We start from the raw sequence: 17,263 nt of genomic DNA, 5'->3' as shown, positions 1-17,263 counted from the left end.
TGGTAAAGTCCGCCGCGGAGCGCGTGCGCCGCGGCTAGAAAGGCGGAGCCTATCCCTGTGACTCAGGCGAGAAGGAAAGGCGGCGGCTGCCATTTTGAAGGGTTCTTTTTCGCTCCGACTGCCGCTTCCTCGTCGCCTCCCGCTTCCTCCGGACCGAGCACCTCCTGCGCTCGCTATTCCTTCGCCTGAGAGGGGACAGGAGGGGGGGCTTCGCTCGCTCTCTTGCCTCCTGCCCTTTCCGCTACCGGAACCTCGTAGCTCAGGGTCTGCCCGGCCCAGCCTGCCTTCGCCTTCGCTACTTCCTCCTCCCTCTCCTCCTCCTCCTCTTCCTCCTCCTCCCTTCGCCGCCGCCACCATTTGCCCTCCCCCGGCGGCTCCGGGGCGCCGAGCTTAGGCTATGGGGACCAGGCTGCTGGGGCTGAGCAGCGGCAGCGCGGGCGGCCCGGTCGTCGTGAACAGCGCAGAGGGGATGGGGGAACTCGGCGGCTTCTTGGTGGCTTTATCTTGACATGGCTCCTACCCGTGCTGCTAGCAGCGCCGCCGCCGCCACCACAGCCTCCACTGCTCCGCCCGCGCCCGCCGGCTGCGGATAGCGAGTCCAGGCCACCCTCTCCGCGCTCTCTCGCCGCCTGCGCCTCCCGCCGAGGTGGGAAAAGGAAAAAAAAAAAAGGAGAAATTAAACTTTCTTTTTTTTTTATGAGGGAAAGTTGAAAGAGGTGAGGGAGGGCGTTTGGTTTATTTTATTTTTTATTATTATTATTTAAAGAAAAAAGGCGAACTATTCGAACAGCCACGAAAGGGACGGGCGGGGTAATCTCCCCCCATCCCCTCCTTTTTTTAAATGATTTGATTCGGCTTAGCCATCCTCAACGCAAAAGCCCCAATTGGCCCAAACGGCTGCTTTTTTGCTAATCTACTCTCTCTTTTGTTTTTTCCTCCTCTTCCCTCTTTTTGCAATTGAGCACTTCTGGCCTCCCTCCTCCTCCTCCTCACTTTTCCTTTTGAAAAGGGAAGAAAATTAAAGCCCACTTGAATGCAAGAGAGAGTCCCGGGACTGTGGGCTGAGTCCCCTTCCCTCCCCCTGCGCTGAGCCCAGGCCCTTCTCTTCCTCTTCAGGTCGGTTAAAGGAAGAGAGGAAGCAACGCTGAGGAGGCGACATCTCACACCAGCCATGCCCAGCCCCAACTAAACGGTGGCGGAGAGAGGAGGGTAGTTGATGGGGGATAGACAGCTATTGGAGTATGTAGGTCTCTTTCCCTGCTTAGGGGACTTGCTAGAATAGCCTGGAGATCTTTAGGCCGGCTACTCCCTTTTGGCTTCCCTTTAAGCTTTGATCGATGGCCACCATGATCCCCGTTTTCTCTAACAGAGACGGCCTCGGGGCTACCCTACGCCCGATTGTGAGTGCGATGAAGCTAGAAATGACTCTGCTGTTTTCCAAACTTCTTGCTCTTGTGCAAACCAGCACTCTGTTGTCTGTGGTTGATGATTTTGTTAGTAGGGAAATGTCTTGCCTCCTAGGACATCGACTCTTCTTCTGCACTCCTTCCTTTGCTTTCTCCCAAGTCTAATCATCCTTGAAAATTAAGCAGGCAGTATAGCAATAGCAGCAATCTTGGTAATAAATCAGCAGAGTCATGAACCTGGGGGTGATAGAGTACTGTCTTTAATTTCAGTTTTTTTGTTTGGGTTTTTTGGGGAGGGGGGCTTGGGGCAAAAAACCACCCAAATGGATTGGGTCCATCCCCTTTATTCCTTTTTTTATGCATATAAATTGTGATAAGATTTTTCTCCTGTTCTTGCCCCTTTATTCCTGTGGTTTAAACTGTGTATATCAGTGTATTTTCTTCAAAAAAAAATATTTTGGGGTAATATGTGCAAACCCTTTGTCCAGTAATGGTTGGACAACTACTTACTTTGTTTTATGACCCCTCTAGTAAGACAGTCTTGTAAAACAATTGCTTGAGGTGCACTTTTGGGGTTTGCCTCTGTTTTATAGATTCAGTGGTATAAGCAGGAATAAAATGACTTATTTCTGTTGCACTTGAGTCTTATGAAAAAAGGGCCCACAGTTTAGTGACAGTTTCCAAAGGCTTTTGTACCATCTGTATTATAAAATGGGGGACCCAAACTCCCGGAAGAAACAAGCTCTGAACAGACTTCGTGCTCAGCTTAAAAAGAAAAAAGAATCTCTAGCTGACCAGTTTGATTTCAAGATGTATATTGCCTTTGTATTCAAAGACAAGGTAATCTTATTTCTGTTTGTTATTTTGACATATAAGATGCATATTTAATGATCTTGAAAGTCTTAGAATCAAAACATAGAGAATATATATCAAAGGCATAAGCTTTTCTTGGCATAAAAATAGACTGAATTATTTGTTTGTTGATTACATTTCTTAATACACATAACCACTAAGTACCATATCTTAGTGGTACTATTGTAAAGTTCCACTGTGTTAGTAAAATTACAGGTGTTCAAGTGTGCAAGAATAATACTATTTTACATTGTGTGGGGTTTATACTGTTCATGAGAGAACTGAAACAAACTGAATTTAAAGCAAAACAGCAAATTGTGTTTTTCAGCCAAAATCAGCTTATTTAAAGACCCTGGTTTTAACATTAGTATCTTTCATTGAATTAAGAAATGAATTTTGGCTTAGCATACATCCTTTTAAAACTAAGGTTTGAACTTCCTGATAATTTCCTAAATTTTATATTTGAACTTCAACATTTATTTAATAACAAATGTTTCTTTACTTTTCTTCAGAGAAAAAAGTCAGCACTCTTTGAAGTGTCTGAAGTGATACCAGTTATGACCAATAATTATGAAGAAAATATCCTGAAAGGTGTGCAAGATTCCAGTTATTCCTTGGAAAGTTCCATTGAGCTTCTTCAAAAGGATATTGTACAGTTACATGCACCCCGCTATCAGTCTATGCGCAGGGTAAAATTATTTTTTCCTTCTATTTTCGACAGTCAAATGTTTTTCTTAACAGTCCTTGCTCCAGCTGTGCTTTTGGATCAAAGCTTCAAGGTCAAGTAAAATTTTAAAAGTAGAAGGTATTGATCTTATTAAGAGAAGTATTTCTCCAAGGAGCTTCCTCCTTTTCTAATTCACCTTTAATATTAATATTCTGTATGTCTTTACTAATGTGGAATTTATTATGTTACCTAGTAGAACTTACTGTGTTTCTTTTAAAATCTTTGGGTATATAAAAAGACATGCAATTTTTTGAGATTATGCTCATGAAGAATGTTTTATAGGAGAATATATGTATGGTTTGTCCATATATAGTTTTAATTTTCAAAGTTTTACCTCACTTACTTTGTTTTCTTATATATAATTTTAATAAGGTAAAATCATTATTAAAATGTATTAAATATTATTCAAAAGTGTATCTTAATCAGCTGCTTTGTCTTTAATTTCTCCAAAATTATCTTGTTCTGAGTTCTTATCTATGAATAGATTATGATCAGATGAAGGATCCTGTCTTGATGTGACAACAGTATCATGTAAAAATTGTGATTTACCTATTTGTGTCACCATCAGGTCACAAGTATGTAATTGTAGTTGGATGATAATGTCCCTGTGCATGTATTTCTATTTTGGCACCATCAGTTTTTCTGTCGCCCCTGGATTCTCCTAAGGGAAGTGAGAGAGATTATTCTCACAGGGTGTCCTTGAGTTACAATCATTATGGAGCATGCCCATCATGGTTGTAACTTGTGACGATCATAAAATGGATTGGTCATGTGACCAATTTTATAACATTTTTTGCAGCAGTTAAGCAAACATGGCCGTAAAGCAAATGCCATGCTCATAAAGCAAACCTGTGATTTGCTATGGGCGCAGTTTTGCCGAAAACTGGAAGGAAATGCTGTTTTTCAGCAAAACTGTTGTAAAATGTGGTCACATGACTGTAGGATAATGCAAACGTCGGGAGTGGATGGATGGAACTTTGAATCCAGGTCATAGGTACTTCCAAATAGACCCTTTGGAACTTGAGATGGTTGCTAGACGATTTGTCATAAGTTGAGGGCACCTATATTGTGTCGTTTTCCTTCAGCTTTCTGTACTCATTCAGAGAATTTTTCAGTCCAAAATTTCTTTTTAAAAAATTCACAGAGGAGTAGTATCTATAGAAATCATCTTCATTAGCAGGAGATAGTTGTAAAAAGATTACTCACAGGATGCTCTCCAAAACAGGTTACTGCTTATTCAAGATCAAAGCCTAACAGATTGGTCCTGACAGAAAAAAAACCATGACTTAAATTTTATAAATTATGTGCTGGGTTTTATTAAAGCAGCAAATATTAATATTAAAAAATTGTTTGAACAAGAGAACTCTGTGGTTCAAAACTGAATTATATGTGATTAAGTTTGATGTTTTAATTCGGGTAACTTTGTGTGAAAATTCTCTTTTAAAATTTTCATGCTTGGATGCAACAATTGGATGGGGTACGGGTGGTCCTCGACTTACAACCACAATTGAGCCCAAAATTTCTGTTAAGTGAGACATTTGTTAAATGAGTTTTACCTCATTTTACAACCTTTCTTGCCATAGTTAAGTGAATCACTGCAAGTGGTAAGTTAACCCGGTTGTTAAGTGAATCTGGCTTCCCCATTGACTTTGCTTGTCAAAAAGTTGCAAAAGATCACACGTCCTTCGAACACAGCAACGGTCATAAGAATGAACATATCTGAATTTTGATCACATGGTCATGGGGATGCTACAAAGATCATAACTGAAAAATTGTCGTAAGTCATGTTTATCAGTGCTGTTGTAACTTTGAACGATCACTAAATGAACTGTTGTAAGTCAAGGACTACCGGTACATGTGAGCTACATTTTAAATTTAAAGAGATTTGAGTTTGAGATGTCTTACAATTTGGGGAAAATGTACTACTTAGAATAAAAAAAATCTTAATACAGTATGTGTATAAATTATTACATGTACAATTTTAGTGAAGTTATTAAATACATATTTACATGCTATGATATTGGATACTATTAAATGATTTTTATCTCTTCAGGATGTGATTGGCTGTACACAGGAGATGGACTTCATACTTTGGCCTCGGAATGATATTGAGAAGATAGTCTGTCTTCTGTTTTCTAGATGGAAGGGATCTGATGATGAGCCCTTTAGGCCTGTTCAGGTATAGCATATGCAGATAAAACTCAAGTAAACATGATATTTCAAATGAAAATCACTGCCTTTTAATGCTGATCAGATTTGACTTTTGGATGTTTGAAGCTGCAATTAGCAATCCTGTGCTTTAATGTTACTTTGAATATGACTTCCATGTGCTCAAATCAGCCTGGACAATAATTGGCAATTATGGGGTTTGTAATGCAAAGTATAGACTGCAGCAGTTGTCTACCTGACTTAGTGTTGATTACAGCATAAGATGTGTGAGTATGCATGCAAATGGATCTGGATGACCTTGGTAGCTGTGATATATTGAAAGTTGAATTCATGAGGCATTCTGCCATTTTTTAAATATTGCTTTATTTTTTTGAACCAATCTCCTAGTTCGATAAGCTTATTTTGATTAACACTGTATAACAAATAATGCATAAATTGGTTGTGAGAGTCCCATATTGGCACACTGGGTGCCATGCCCCCCAAAATTTGAACAGCACTTAGAAAATATGCATATTGACAAAATTTCCATCTGGATTACAAAAGGCTACAGTGCTTGAATCTGTACATATGCTGTGCCAATACATTAGGACATCCTAGGTACTTTGGAAAAACCTGGTGCATACGAAGGCCAGTACAAGCTAAAGAACTGGCAGCTGTAATTTCACACCCAAAAGTTCTAATATAATGGTTTAACAATCGAAAAAATAGTTTTCTCAATTGCTAAATTTGTTAAACTTGCATAAAATAATAGCTTGCAAATTGGAATAGAGGCAGCAAAAGAATTGAGTACTTTTCTTCAGACTCCAGGATTTAGTATTATTTGATTCAAAAATAATTTCATTTGCCCATAATTCAGTTGGTGAATCTTAGAAGGCAACCCATGTTCCTTTCTTCTTCTTTTGTTCCCCGCTGGGTTTAGTTTCTTTGTCATTCTTTTGTTCTGCACTGGCCTTTTTTGTTTGTTTGTTTTAAGTGGGTTTTTTGACAATTGTAGGCCACCCAGAGTTACTGAGCATCAGAGAGCATATAATAGTTCAAAAAAATGTAAGACTGCTTAATTTTGAATTAAAATATTTTTTTATTGTTGAATATTTTGAATAGGCCAGGTTTGAATTTCATCATGGTGACTATGAAAAGCAGTTTCTGCATGTACTGAGCCGAAAGGACAAGACTGGAATTGTTATCAACAACCCTAACCAGTCAGTGTTTCTTTTCATAGACAGACAGCACTTGCAGGTAAACTTCTTCCAGTGTATAATAGTTGCTTCATTTGTTATTAAGCAGCTGTCTTTGCTTGTATGAAACCAGAACACTGAAGCTAGATAATATGGTATATACAACAGGCATTAAGCATAATATATTGTGAGGTATAACAGATCGGCTGTTCTTTGTGTTTTGACAATGTAACAGACATTTAACATCCTTTTAAACTAGAATTGAAAAATGTAGATTTGATGCACACAAGCAAATGTAAGTTTGCTTGTGTGCATCAACTGTGTTTGTTGTTGATGGTAGTACTGAGTCTCTACTGAACTCCTTTTAAAGTGTCACTTAATGTAGCCTTGGGAAAAGCATGTTTTCTGAGAGAAAAAGTATAGAACTCTGATAAAGTTGCATATCCAGTAAAAAATATTATAAAGTGACAGATTTTTAGTCCCATTTCCCCCCCTCCCCCAATGCTTCAAGTTCCTAAATTATTTCTGAAAAAACAAACTGGGAAAAATGTAAAGCTTTTTTTTTCCATGCATAAGGAAACCTCTATCCTTGATTTTGAAACTATCTGTTTTTTACAGACTCCAAAAAACAAAGCTACAATCTTCAAGTTATGCAGCATCTGCCTGTATCTGCCACAGGAGCAACTCACCCACTGGGCGGTGGGTACCGTAGAGGATCACCTCCGCCCATACATGCCAGAATAGGGCTCTGGCCAGCAAAATGGGGAAAATCACAGATTGCAGGAGTGTAGTTTCCACTTTCCTCGCCATTTATTCTTTCGGAATAGAAGAAAATGGACACATGCTCAGAACACTATCCATCGTGAACCTTGATCATCCTGGATTATTTTCTGTTATCATTTGTATCTCAGAACTTTTTTTTAAGATGTTTTCTGCATGGACTTTATGAAAGAAAATGCTCTGCATATTTCTGCATTGCATGAGCATCTTACCAAAATGTGAAATGAAGGGACTGTTACACACTGAAAGAAATGTTATCTGAGAGCACAAAGCGATCATTTATGGTGGTGTGTCCATTTGTGCTGGTCATGTCCCCTGTTTCAGTATTCATAGGGTGAAAAGTGAATGTAAGGGTGTAAAAGCCTTCTAAGCGTTGCTTTTAACATGATTGTATCAGAGCTGCGTCAGATTCATTCTGATGAGTTCTCTGGCTTGCTACAGTAGATGGCTTACTATGGGAAAGATATTTTAAGGAAGAAAAGCATCTCATTCATTTGTAGGCGTTAATTGCCTCTCTTATTTTGCTTGGCCATATTCGAGTTTACTAGCATTCTCATTTTTTGGATCTCTTTCCCCAGTTTGCTGTATAACTAAATGTAGAATGTTCTGTTAAGTTGAATACATTTTACAGACCTGGGGTCTTAAGTAGCCTAAAGCAGCTACATTAAAAATAGCAGCTGCAGAAACCACGTTGGCAGGCGATTGCTTTTATTTGACTTGTAAAATGGCTGGTGAACTGAGTAGGAAATACTGGTTTCCAAAACATTTCTGACATGGAAAACCCTCTGACGTTCTTGGGGGTGGGGGTGGGGAGGAATAAGATCTAAAGCATTTGTGGATTTAATTGTAAAATATTGTTTGGAGTGTCAAAGTTGGTTTTGACAGAACATTTTGTTTAAGATTGTGCAATGAACATAAGAAAGACTACTGTATAGTTTTGGCAAAGAATGCTTTGCTTATGGGTTGAATAATTTTACTGAAGTAAATCTGTATAAGCCAACTCCCTTTGGGTAAATCTAGTGCTTATCTGTTTAAAATTTGTATTTAGCTTTTGTTTGGAATTGGAACAAATGAAAATAAACAAATTAGTTGAACATTTATCTGCTCTGTTAAGTTATGAAGTCCATGCTAGTTGTAAGGTATGCAGGCACTAAATTGATACAGCAATACAATCCATAACAGTATCAACAGTAAAGTAATTCTAGAATGTTGAATTGGTATCAGACATATTCAGTGAATCTCACTGATCTGGACAGTCACTTTATAATTACCTAGTGATAATTATTAATATACTTTTGGAGGAGAGTATGCTATATATGCATGTGTATAAATGTGTGTGAAGAAGAAACCAGGAAGCCAGCATTTTTTAGGAACAAAATCTATTTTTAATCTTTTTTTCTATTCAAGTCAAGGTTACTTGCTAATTACAATAGCAATTTATTAAAAGGATTATGCAAAGGGAAAATATTTTTTTATATTTACTTAATTATGATAAAGTATATATAATGTTTTTTACAGGACTTTACTGAAAGGGGTTAGCAGAAATGACATTCTTCCTGCTTCTAACTTGATGGAAAGAAATTAGCCAGATGAAATAAAATTAACTATTGATTTACAGAGACCACGCATATAACAAAATTAATACTGGTACATGACATGAAGTAACATTGAATGTTTAAAAGGAAGGGGAGTAGCCGTAACATGAACACTTAAAAAAACCCAAATCCTATTATCCTTGAACCCATTGAAATACATGTAAAGTGTGGCGCATACAGGAAAATTACGATCTTGTCCCAATAGCTCATTAAATTGAAATTTTCTACAGTTCCTACTTGTAGCAACTGCTAAATTTATTTTTAAAATTCAGTTCTATCAAGAGTCTCCTTAACCAAGACCAATTGCTATAAAATTACAGTTTGTGACTTCCTCCGTTTGGGTTGTTCATGCTCTGTAGCAATATTCTTTGTTGTAGCCATGTCTAGAAACAGCCATGGTCTAGAAAACCATCTCTGGAATCTAAGCATTCTAGTTGGTATTATGCATACATTAATTTGCTTTGCCTTATATTATGAAAGAAGAAATCTTTATGTGAAATACCTAAAATTTAAGGTTTTTTTTTAAGGATACAGGATACAGAAATGTAAATTAAAAATTAGATAACATACTTGGTGTTATATAATGCTCTCACATTGCTTTTTTGTTACAAACTAGCTTGAACCAGTCAAGCCCATGAAACACTCTTATAAAAGGCCGCTGGTTTGATCTTATTCCTAAATACATAGAACTTAAGGGTATCTACACTTTTTGTAAACATGTGACATGTCTTGCATAAATATACACACTTTAATTTTTAAAGATCTTTAATTTTAAAATCCTAACACGGATGAAAAATTCAGTGTAATTACTTGATTTGTACAAGTGGTCCTTTCCTTATAACTGGTCGCTTACCAAACATTCTAAGTTACGACAGACCCAAAAGAAGGGTGCTTACAACTTGGCTCTGAACTTATGACAGTTGCCTCCCCTGCAGCCACATCACTGTACTTTGGGCAATTGGCAACATGGCTACATTTGTGGCCATTTGCAATTCCCTGTAATCACATGATCAATGTTTTGCAAAACTATAAAGAACAATGGATTTACTTAATGACCACAGCATTCATTTAATGACTCTGATGTTTGTTTTATAGTCACAGCATTTGCTTAATGACTACTACAACAATAGGTTATAGCATTGGGTCAGCCATGCAACTATCCCATTTTATGACCATTACTACTAAAAACCATAATGTGTAGGTTCCGTTATTATCATTCAACATATCTGTATAGCTAACCATCTCACTATGATGTGACTAGGTGGCCAGCAACAAAAAGTCCAACATGACAGCTTATTAAACCTAGAAAGGCTAAAAATCAATCTACAGTAAATCAACCCCCACCATATAGGTTCCTAGTAAACATCCAACCTCCATCCATGTCTTCAAATCCTTCTAAAAAGCTGGTAGGGTCCAATCTAATTTTGGAACGGGCGGAATAGGTGTGGTGTTGCAAAGAACAGGCATTGCAACCCAAACAGCCCATTTTCTGGTTCCAATAAGGTGGCGCTTTTCAATCAATGGGACTTACAGCGTGCCTCTTCTTTCAACCTGCACGGATAAATAGATGCAGTTGGAGAGGGGGGTCTTTCAAATAATCCAGTCCCAAAGCATGGGTGCCTTTGTAGGTGACAAGCAGCAACCCAAACTGCACCCTAGGAACCAGTGGAACTTGGGGGACTGAGGTATTAACATTGGTGCTCCAAAGTGTACCTGTTTTGTTGCATTCTGGACCAGCTAAAGCTTCTGGATGTTGTTCAAGAGCAAGCCCCATGTAGAGCTCATTGTGGCAATCCATTTGGGACATACCAAGATATGAATAAGTCACCTAATTCAGGAAAGGGTGCAATTGGCACATGTAACAAAGTTGGGTAAAAGCACTTCCATCCATAGTTGTTACTGGCTCTTTGAACAGGAGCCTGTAGGTTAAACCCCAAAATTGCAGTGGTTCTGTTTGAGGCAGTCTACTTTTGTCTAGATCCAAAGATGGAAAATGACCCGATCCAGGAAACCCTAAAATCCAAAACTACTTCTTGCTAGGATTAAGTGAAGCCTGTTCTCGTCCAGATTCTCACTGCCTCCAGACACTGAGGCGGCACTCAAATGGTCCAGCTAGGGTGGAGATGTAAAGCTGAATATCATCTATAGATAGTCCTCGACTTAGGACCACAATTGAGTCCAAAATGTCTGTTGTTAAGCGAGATGTTTGTTAAATGAGTTCTGCCCCATTTTATGGCCTTTCTTGCCACAGTTGAATAAATCACTGCAGCTGATAAGTAACCCGGTGGTTAAATGAATCTGCCTTCCCATTGAGGTTGTACAAGCTGATCACAAGACCCTGGGACACAGCAATGGTAGTCATAAGTATGAACCACTTGCCAAGCATCTGAATTTTGATCTCATGATCATGCGGAGGCTTCAAAGGTGGTAACTGTGAAAAATGGTTGTAAGTCACTGTTTTCAGTGCTGTTGTAACTTTGAATGGTCACTAAATGAACTAAATGTTGCAAGTCAAGGGCTAACTATATCTCACCTTCTACTGTTGAATGGTTGACAGCATCATGTGAACGTTAAATAGGAGAAGAGTGTCTAGCTATGAGGGAACCCCATAAATTAATTAGTTAATGGAACTCTGGAATAGAAATATTTTTAAAAAATACATTATTTTCATCACTGGTCTTCATAAGAGGAAAAAATAGTTTAGATGCCCCTCTTTCTCCAAGAGCAAAGGAGTCAATGTTATGCTGGCCAACTACTGAGTACTGAACATTAAATTTCCTTTCCCCTGTAACTCCAAATCCACTCCAAAGGGTAGACTCCTTGGAAAAGATTTGAAGAGGGTTATCTGATCTGCTATCAGTGCCCTTTCTGACACAATGCATTCGTTTCAACTTTGGGGTTTTTACATATTCCATCTTTGTAATGATGCTTCCCAAGCCAGTTATTTTTATCTTTGTGCAATTCTGTTCCATTTGTTGTTCGACATGCTGCCTTCATTTTAACAACTCGATTGGCTTCCCTATAGGATCTCTTGTATTTGTTTCCCCTCCTGCTCAGAATGAGGACAGGGAATAACCACTGAAGTCAAAACCGGTAGCAATTGAGTCGTCGTTTAAATTGCAAACAGCCCACTCAGGCAATTCCAGTTCTAGAAGATGTTTAACAAGCATGATAGCTTCGCTGTAGGGAGCACTAAGGAGCTATTTCATCCCCTGCTATTTTACTGTATGGCTTTATAAGCACTTTGCACAAACTAGGTCAAAAAGTTGTAGCGCAAGGGCAGATGATTGCTTCTGGAATATCGTAGAGGAGTTCTGTTAGTCGATGGCAATAAACAAATCAGAAAAGTGGTGGTACTTTTTCAGGCCATAGCTCACAAAAAAGCTAATGCCTTTTAATATAGTTTGATAGTCTAAAAATGTACTATAAGGCCCCGGATGTTTGGATTGTAGAATACTATTCTTTCATTCCATCCAGATCTACTACGGTCATTGATTTCCATCTATTTCTATCTAATCTATCCAATCCTGGTAGATTTCACTGATGCAGGCATCAAATCTCTGAATAGGATGTAATGATGCCACTGCTCTTATAAAATGGAGAGGGACAGTCTAAAAAGGCAAAAGGCAAACACTGCAATTTGCTGAAAACCACAAGAGGCATATTTACCTTCAAATCAAGCATATTCACAACCAATGAAGTAGTCTTGGGGTGCGTCAGTGTGTAAGAGAGCTGAGTGCTCAATTGAAGAGATGGCCCAATAAGAGAGTACCACACTGGAGGTGGCTACTGGATTAATTAGCTGACCCCATCCCCCCACAACCCACTGTTTCCTGCTTCCCTCCACCTATCTTTTTAAATTCATATCATTGCATTTTCCTTGTTTGGTTTTCTTGTTTCATTGCTTTGTTATTGTTATATTTACATTTTTTAATTACTTTCCCCATTTTACTGTTGCAGGCTGGCCACAGTAGTCTGGTGGTGAGATGGGCAGCAAATAAATTTAACAAATAAATATAGCCTGGAGCCCTGAAGTTTCCCAGTGTTCTACCATCCAATTACTAAAAAGGATTGACCCTACTTAGGTTGTTAAGTTCTGCCACCTGCAGTGAACTGGCTGCAATAAAACATTGAACCCAAGCAAAACCACTAGGGAGAAGCTGATCAATGTAGGGAGTTTCTTCTTTTTAGAAATCTTTCTAGAGATCATCACAGTTATGGGATCGTGAGCAATGGAAAGAGCAATTCAATGTCTGAAATATAATTAGCCAACCACCACAAAAGAACCGACCACCCTACAAAATCACAATAGCCAAGCCACCACCATTTCTTATTATTTCTTCTTCTTCTTCTTCTCTTCTTCTTCATTATTTATTATTATTTATTATTATTTATTATTATTTATTATTATTATTATTATTATTATTATTATTTATTATTATTATTATTATTATTATTATCCACCCATCTTATCCATAACTCTGCTTTCCCCTTCCACCACTTAGGCTTTTTTTGCACTCAACTACAATCAGTGCAGCTGATTCTGGGATAGTTTTTAAATAAAAAAGTGTAAGAAAGTGTGCAAAAATAAGGAATGAAATCTTCTTGCTGGTGGTGCAGTATGCATAGCAGAAATGATTCTACATTGAAACTGAGATTTTCTAAATCAAAATGTTACCGAATAGCAGCATCCACTCTTTTTAACAAGACAAATTCCTTTGGAAAGAATACTGCCATTTAAAAGATTTTAGACTTTCACTTTGTTTTATTAGGTGGTCACTCATTCGACACTGGGTTAAAAAAAAATATACATTAAGGTGAACCCCGTGGCTTAAAGGCACAAATACAAAAGGCATCTGCAGCCCCTGCAAACATAATGGGTTGAATCCTACATTACCTTTTTGAAAACCCTCCTTGTAGTGCCTAGCATTGCGTTTTATGTTCTTCCCAAAGGTGGAAAATCGCTTCCCTGAGTGTTTTGTTCCTCCCAGAGCTGCAGGGGAAAAATTTCATTGGGGGAAAACAGCTTCTCTTCTTGATTCAATCCAGTGCTTGGAACAATGTCTCTCAACCTCAGCAACCTGCAGCTGTGTGGACTTCAACTCCTGCAATTCCCTGGCCAGCCAAGCTTAAAAAGTTGCTTGAAGTTGAGAAACAGTGGCTTAGAAGCTGTGCATCACCTATCCCTCCCACAACTGAACCTCAAAACAAACTTTAAGTTTCAGGAGAAAAATCCTATTTTATCTGCCTCTTGTCTTCAGTGCTTCAAGGATCACTTATATTAGCTCCACTGTACTATTTTTCCTAGCAGGAGAAACTATTTCTTACATGTATGTTCCATTAACAAATAAAAGGCAGACCTCATCCATCTACCCTAGACATGTTTGTACATAAATATAAATACCTGTGCAGACATGCATGTACATTTACACACCAACAAATCTGACCCTGGGCCAACAATTTAATTTAAACAACAGATTTCAACACTGCAATATTATTTCATTACCCAATGGCTGCACTTCAATTTTTGAAACTTGCCGGGGTACACTCCTCCATCCTGCATTCTTCCCAGGATTTTATTTTATTTTTTATGACTGGAATCCCAAGTGCTTGGTGTGCCTCCCTTGAGCTATCAATCTTCCTGTTGTCTTATCTGTTAAATTCACATTGGCAAAACCCAGAGTTTTTCCTTGCTTCAGAACTTCAGCAGTGATCAGGATTTCTTCCCCAATCTTAGCTGATGACATGTACCTAGAATACAGAAGAAGGGGGAAAGTATTGGTTATATGTACCCTGTTTCTCCAACAATACGGCCTCCCCCAATAGGAAGTCCCAGCATGTTTTATAGGCATGAAATGAAATTAAGCCCCTCCCCCAAATTAAGGCCTATATTAAAACATGCGAAATGGGGGAAATGGTGGGGGCTTGCCGTCAGGAAGTACTTTTGTTGCACACCGGATATGGTGCTGCCTGCATTGACCCTGATACAAAGTGCCCCACCAACGCCAAGATCAACATCCAAGCCGTCGCCGCCCGCCTGCCCGAAGATGCAAGGAAATTAAGTCACCCCCGAAAAGACGGCCTAGCCATTTTTTCGGGGCTCAAAAAAAAATAAGACCTGGCCTTATTATATGAGAAACACGGTACAATAAATCTTTAAAGGTAAAGGTTTCACTCGCACATACATGCTAGTCGTTTCCGGCTCTAGGGGTGGTGCTCATCTCCATTACAAAGCCAAAGAGCCAGCGCTGTCCAAAGACATCTCCCTGGTCATGTGGCCGGCATGACTAAACACCAAAGGCACACAGAATGCTGTTACCTTCCCACCAAAGTGGTCCCTATTTTTCTACTTGCATTTTTACATGCTTTCAAACTGCTAGGTTGGCAGAAGCTGAGACAAGTAATGGGAGCTCACTCCGTTAGTGCGGCACTAGGGATTCGAACCGCCAACTGCCGACTTTTCTGATCAACAAGCTCAGCATCTTAGCCACTGAGCCACCGCATCCCTAATACATCCTTACAACTGTCCTTTAAGCATTTTGAGGCAGAGAGAGATAGAAGAGACTAAATCAAAGTCAGCCACTGAATTTCCTGCCTATGAAACTTTTTGACTGTTTAATAAAAGGAGTCCTGAATAAATTGTTAGATATCTTTTGTACCTGCTTAGCCGAGATATTTGCAGAATGACCCAATCCATTATTTTTAGTCACTCTTATCCCACACAGTTTTGGGAAGAGCAGAATGATAGATGCCACCATAAATTTCTTAATTCAATTTTGCTTATATAAAAATCTTTCTGTATGACACGTACTTTAAAACAGAATACAGTGAAAAGGATGTGGCTCAGAGTGACAGGTCTGAGGACTTTGAATAGTAGGCTGTTCATATATAACAGACAGCTTGGAGAAGCCTGCAGACTTAAGAGTAAAGTGTATATATTGCACCCAGAGAGTCCTCATCCAATCTCCATTTTTTTTCCTTTTAACAACCCTGTAATCCCTTGCATCAGGGTGGAGTCGGGGGACGGGACTGAACAGAGCTGAGCACTTACTGACTGGATGCCTACGAGGAGCTCACAGCAGATAGTTTTCCCTTTGCATCCAGAGGGAGAAATCTCTGTTCTACCTAGAATTGAACTCATAGACTCCTGGTTGTGAGGCAAGAGTTCCACCTCTAGGCCATCATGCCGCTCATCTTATCCAATCTCCAATATGATCAGGAAAAGGTTCTACCTGAAGTTGGAGTGCTACTCTATGTAAATATGGAATACTAATTTAGAGAGGTGCAATAATCTCTGATTGCTATAAGGCAGATGTTTCTGCTATCAGTTCTTTCACTTCTTACATAGTAATAGTAATGAATAGTAATGGCCTACTACAAAAATAAAGCTAAAATAATGGCTTGGGTAGCTCAAAATTAAAAGCATGACTAATGAATGTTTCACTACCTTTTAGAACTTCTAAAGAATCTGGATACAGAAGTCCAGTTTTCCGAAAAAGTATTTCAGCAGTTAAGTTTTAAAAATTTACCCAGCTTGTAGTATCTCAGCACTGGCCTGATGCTTTCTTGGAATTAACACAAGTTGGATTTGCCCTTACTCAGTGAAGAATGAAGGCTCTGGTAAAAGCAAACAAGCATGAGAATACACCAAACTTGATACCCACGTAATATTCATGTCCACACTAACACCGGGTACTCCTCTTTCAGTGTACATTAATGCAGCTGTTGACACAATGTCTACTAAAGTTGCTGTCAGGCCCCCATGCAGCGTTCCTCCTCTGTTTGTGTGCTGTTCTTCAACTTTCATTTCACAGACAACTTTTCCAGGGTTTGCAGAGACAACCTTCATCTGGGTTAAGAAGAGAAACAGAAATCTAGTTCCATACTGTCCGAAAAGCGTCTTACCGGGCTCCTGATTTTTATTTTTATTTTTAAGCTAGCGCAGAAGGTTAACGAGGCTCTGCTACTCCAACGACCTTGCAAATGCATACAGTATTAGGCCGTAGCATTTACAGGAGCTGCAGCCACCTTGCAAAAGCGTACAATATTAGGCCGCAGCATTTACAGGAGCTGCAGCCACCTTTCGCTCGACCCGTTCAAGGTCATCCCGGGCAAATCAGCGACACGACACTAACACGGTACTCATACCTTATTCGCCACCCGATCGAAGCAGGACGACTCCAACATGGCTTTCATCACCTCGCGAACCGTTTGAATGGTGAGGTGAGTCATGGCGTCAAATCCTTTCAGGGCAACAATGGTAGCCGGGTCGCTGATTCCTCCCCACGCCTCTCCAGTTCCGAGTAGCTTCGAAACGAAACGCGGCTACACCTGAGGAACAACCTACGTTCGGTTTCCAAAGAACCTAGGTCAGGGGTGTCCAACCTTGGCAACTTTAAGACTTGTGGACTTCAACTCCCAGAATTCCTCAGCCAGCTTTGCTGGCTGAGGAATTCTGGGAGTTGAAGTCCACAAGTCTTAAAGTTGCCACGGTTGGACACCCCTGACCTAGAGGATGAGCATATGCAGGATCGCAACCCTCCCCCGGCCCCGCCCTCG

At 39.4% G+C, this 17,263-nt stretch overlaps 2 protein-coding genes across 2 annotated transcripts; one reads left to right on the top strand and one right to left on the bottom strand.

The window, feature by feature from the left end:
* The first annotated feature begins 68 nt into the window (after positions 1-68).
* Positions 69-8,209, top strand: C3H6orf62 (chromosome 3 C6orf62 homolog). The gene is made up of 5 exons (XM_026669964.2): positions 69-2,246; positions 2,771-2,947; positions 5,039-5,164; positions 6,256-6,390; positions 6,948-8,209. Exons 1-5 carry the CDS (start codon positions 2,118-2,120, stop codon positions 7,071-7,073), a joined length of 693 nt encoding a protein of 230 aa, XP_026525749.1. The 5' UTR covers positions 69-2,117; the 3' UTR covers positions 7,074-8,209.
* Positions 8,210-13,449: 5,240 nt separating this feature from the next.
* Positions 13,450-17,262, bottom strand: ACOT13 (acyl-CoA thioesterase 13). The gene is made up of 3 exons (XM_026669965.2): positions 16,853-17,262; positions 16,369-16,553; positions 13,450-14,455 (listed from the first exon to the last, which is right to left on the bottom strand). The coding sequence occupies exons 1-3, from the start codon at positions 16,934-16,936 to the stop codon at positions 14,293-14,295; spliced, it is 432 nt and encodes a 143-aa protein (XP_026525750.1). The 5' UTR covers positions 16,937-17,262; the 3' UTR covers positions 13,450-14,292.
* Position 17,263: the final 1 nt, after the last annotated feature.

The sequence above is a fragment of the Notechis scutatus genome, chromosome 3 (assembly GCF_049901735.1).
Source record: "Notechis scutatus isolate UNSWTSFEM ecotype Mainland chromosome 3, rNotScu1.2, whole genome shotgun sequence".
In the NCBI taxonomy this organism is placed as follows: domain Eukaryota; kingdom Metazoa; phylum Chordata; class Lepidosauria; order Squamata; family Elapidae; genus Notechis; species Notechis scutatus.
The sequence above is the reverse complement of the archived record's forward strand: the minus strand, read 5'-3'. Positions and strand labels throughout refer to the sequence as shown.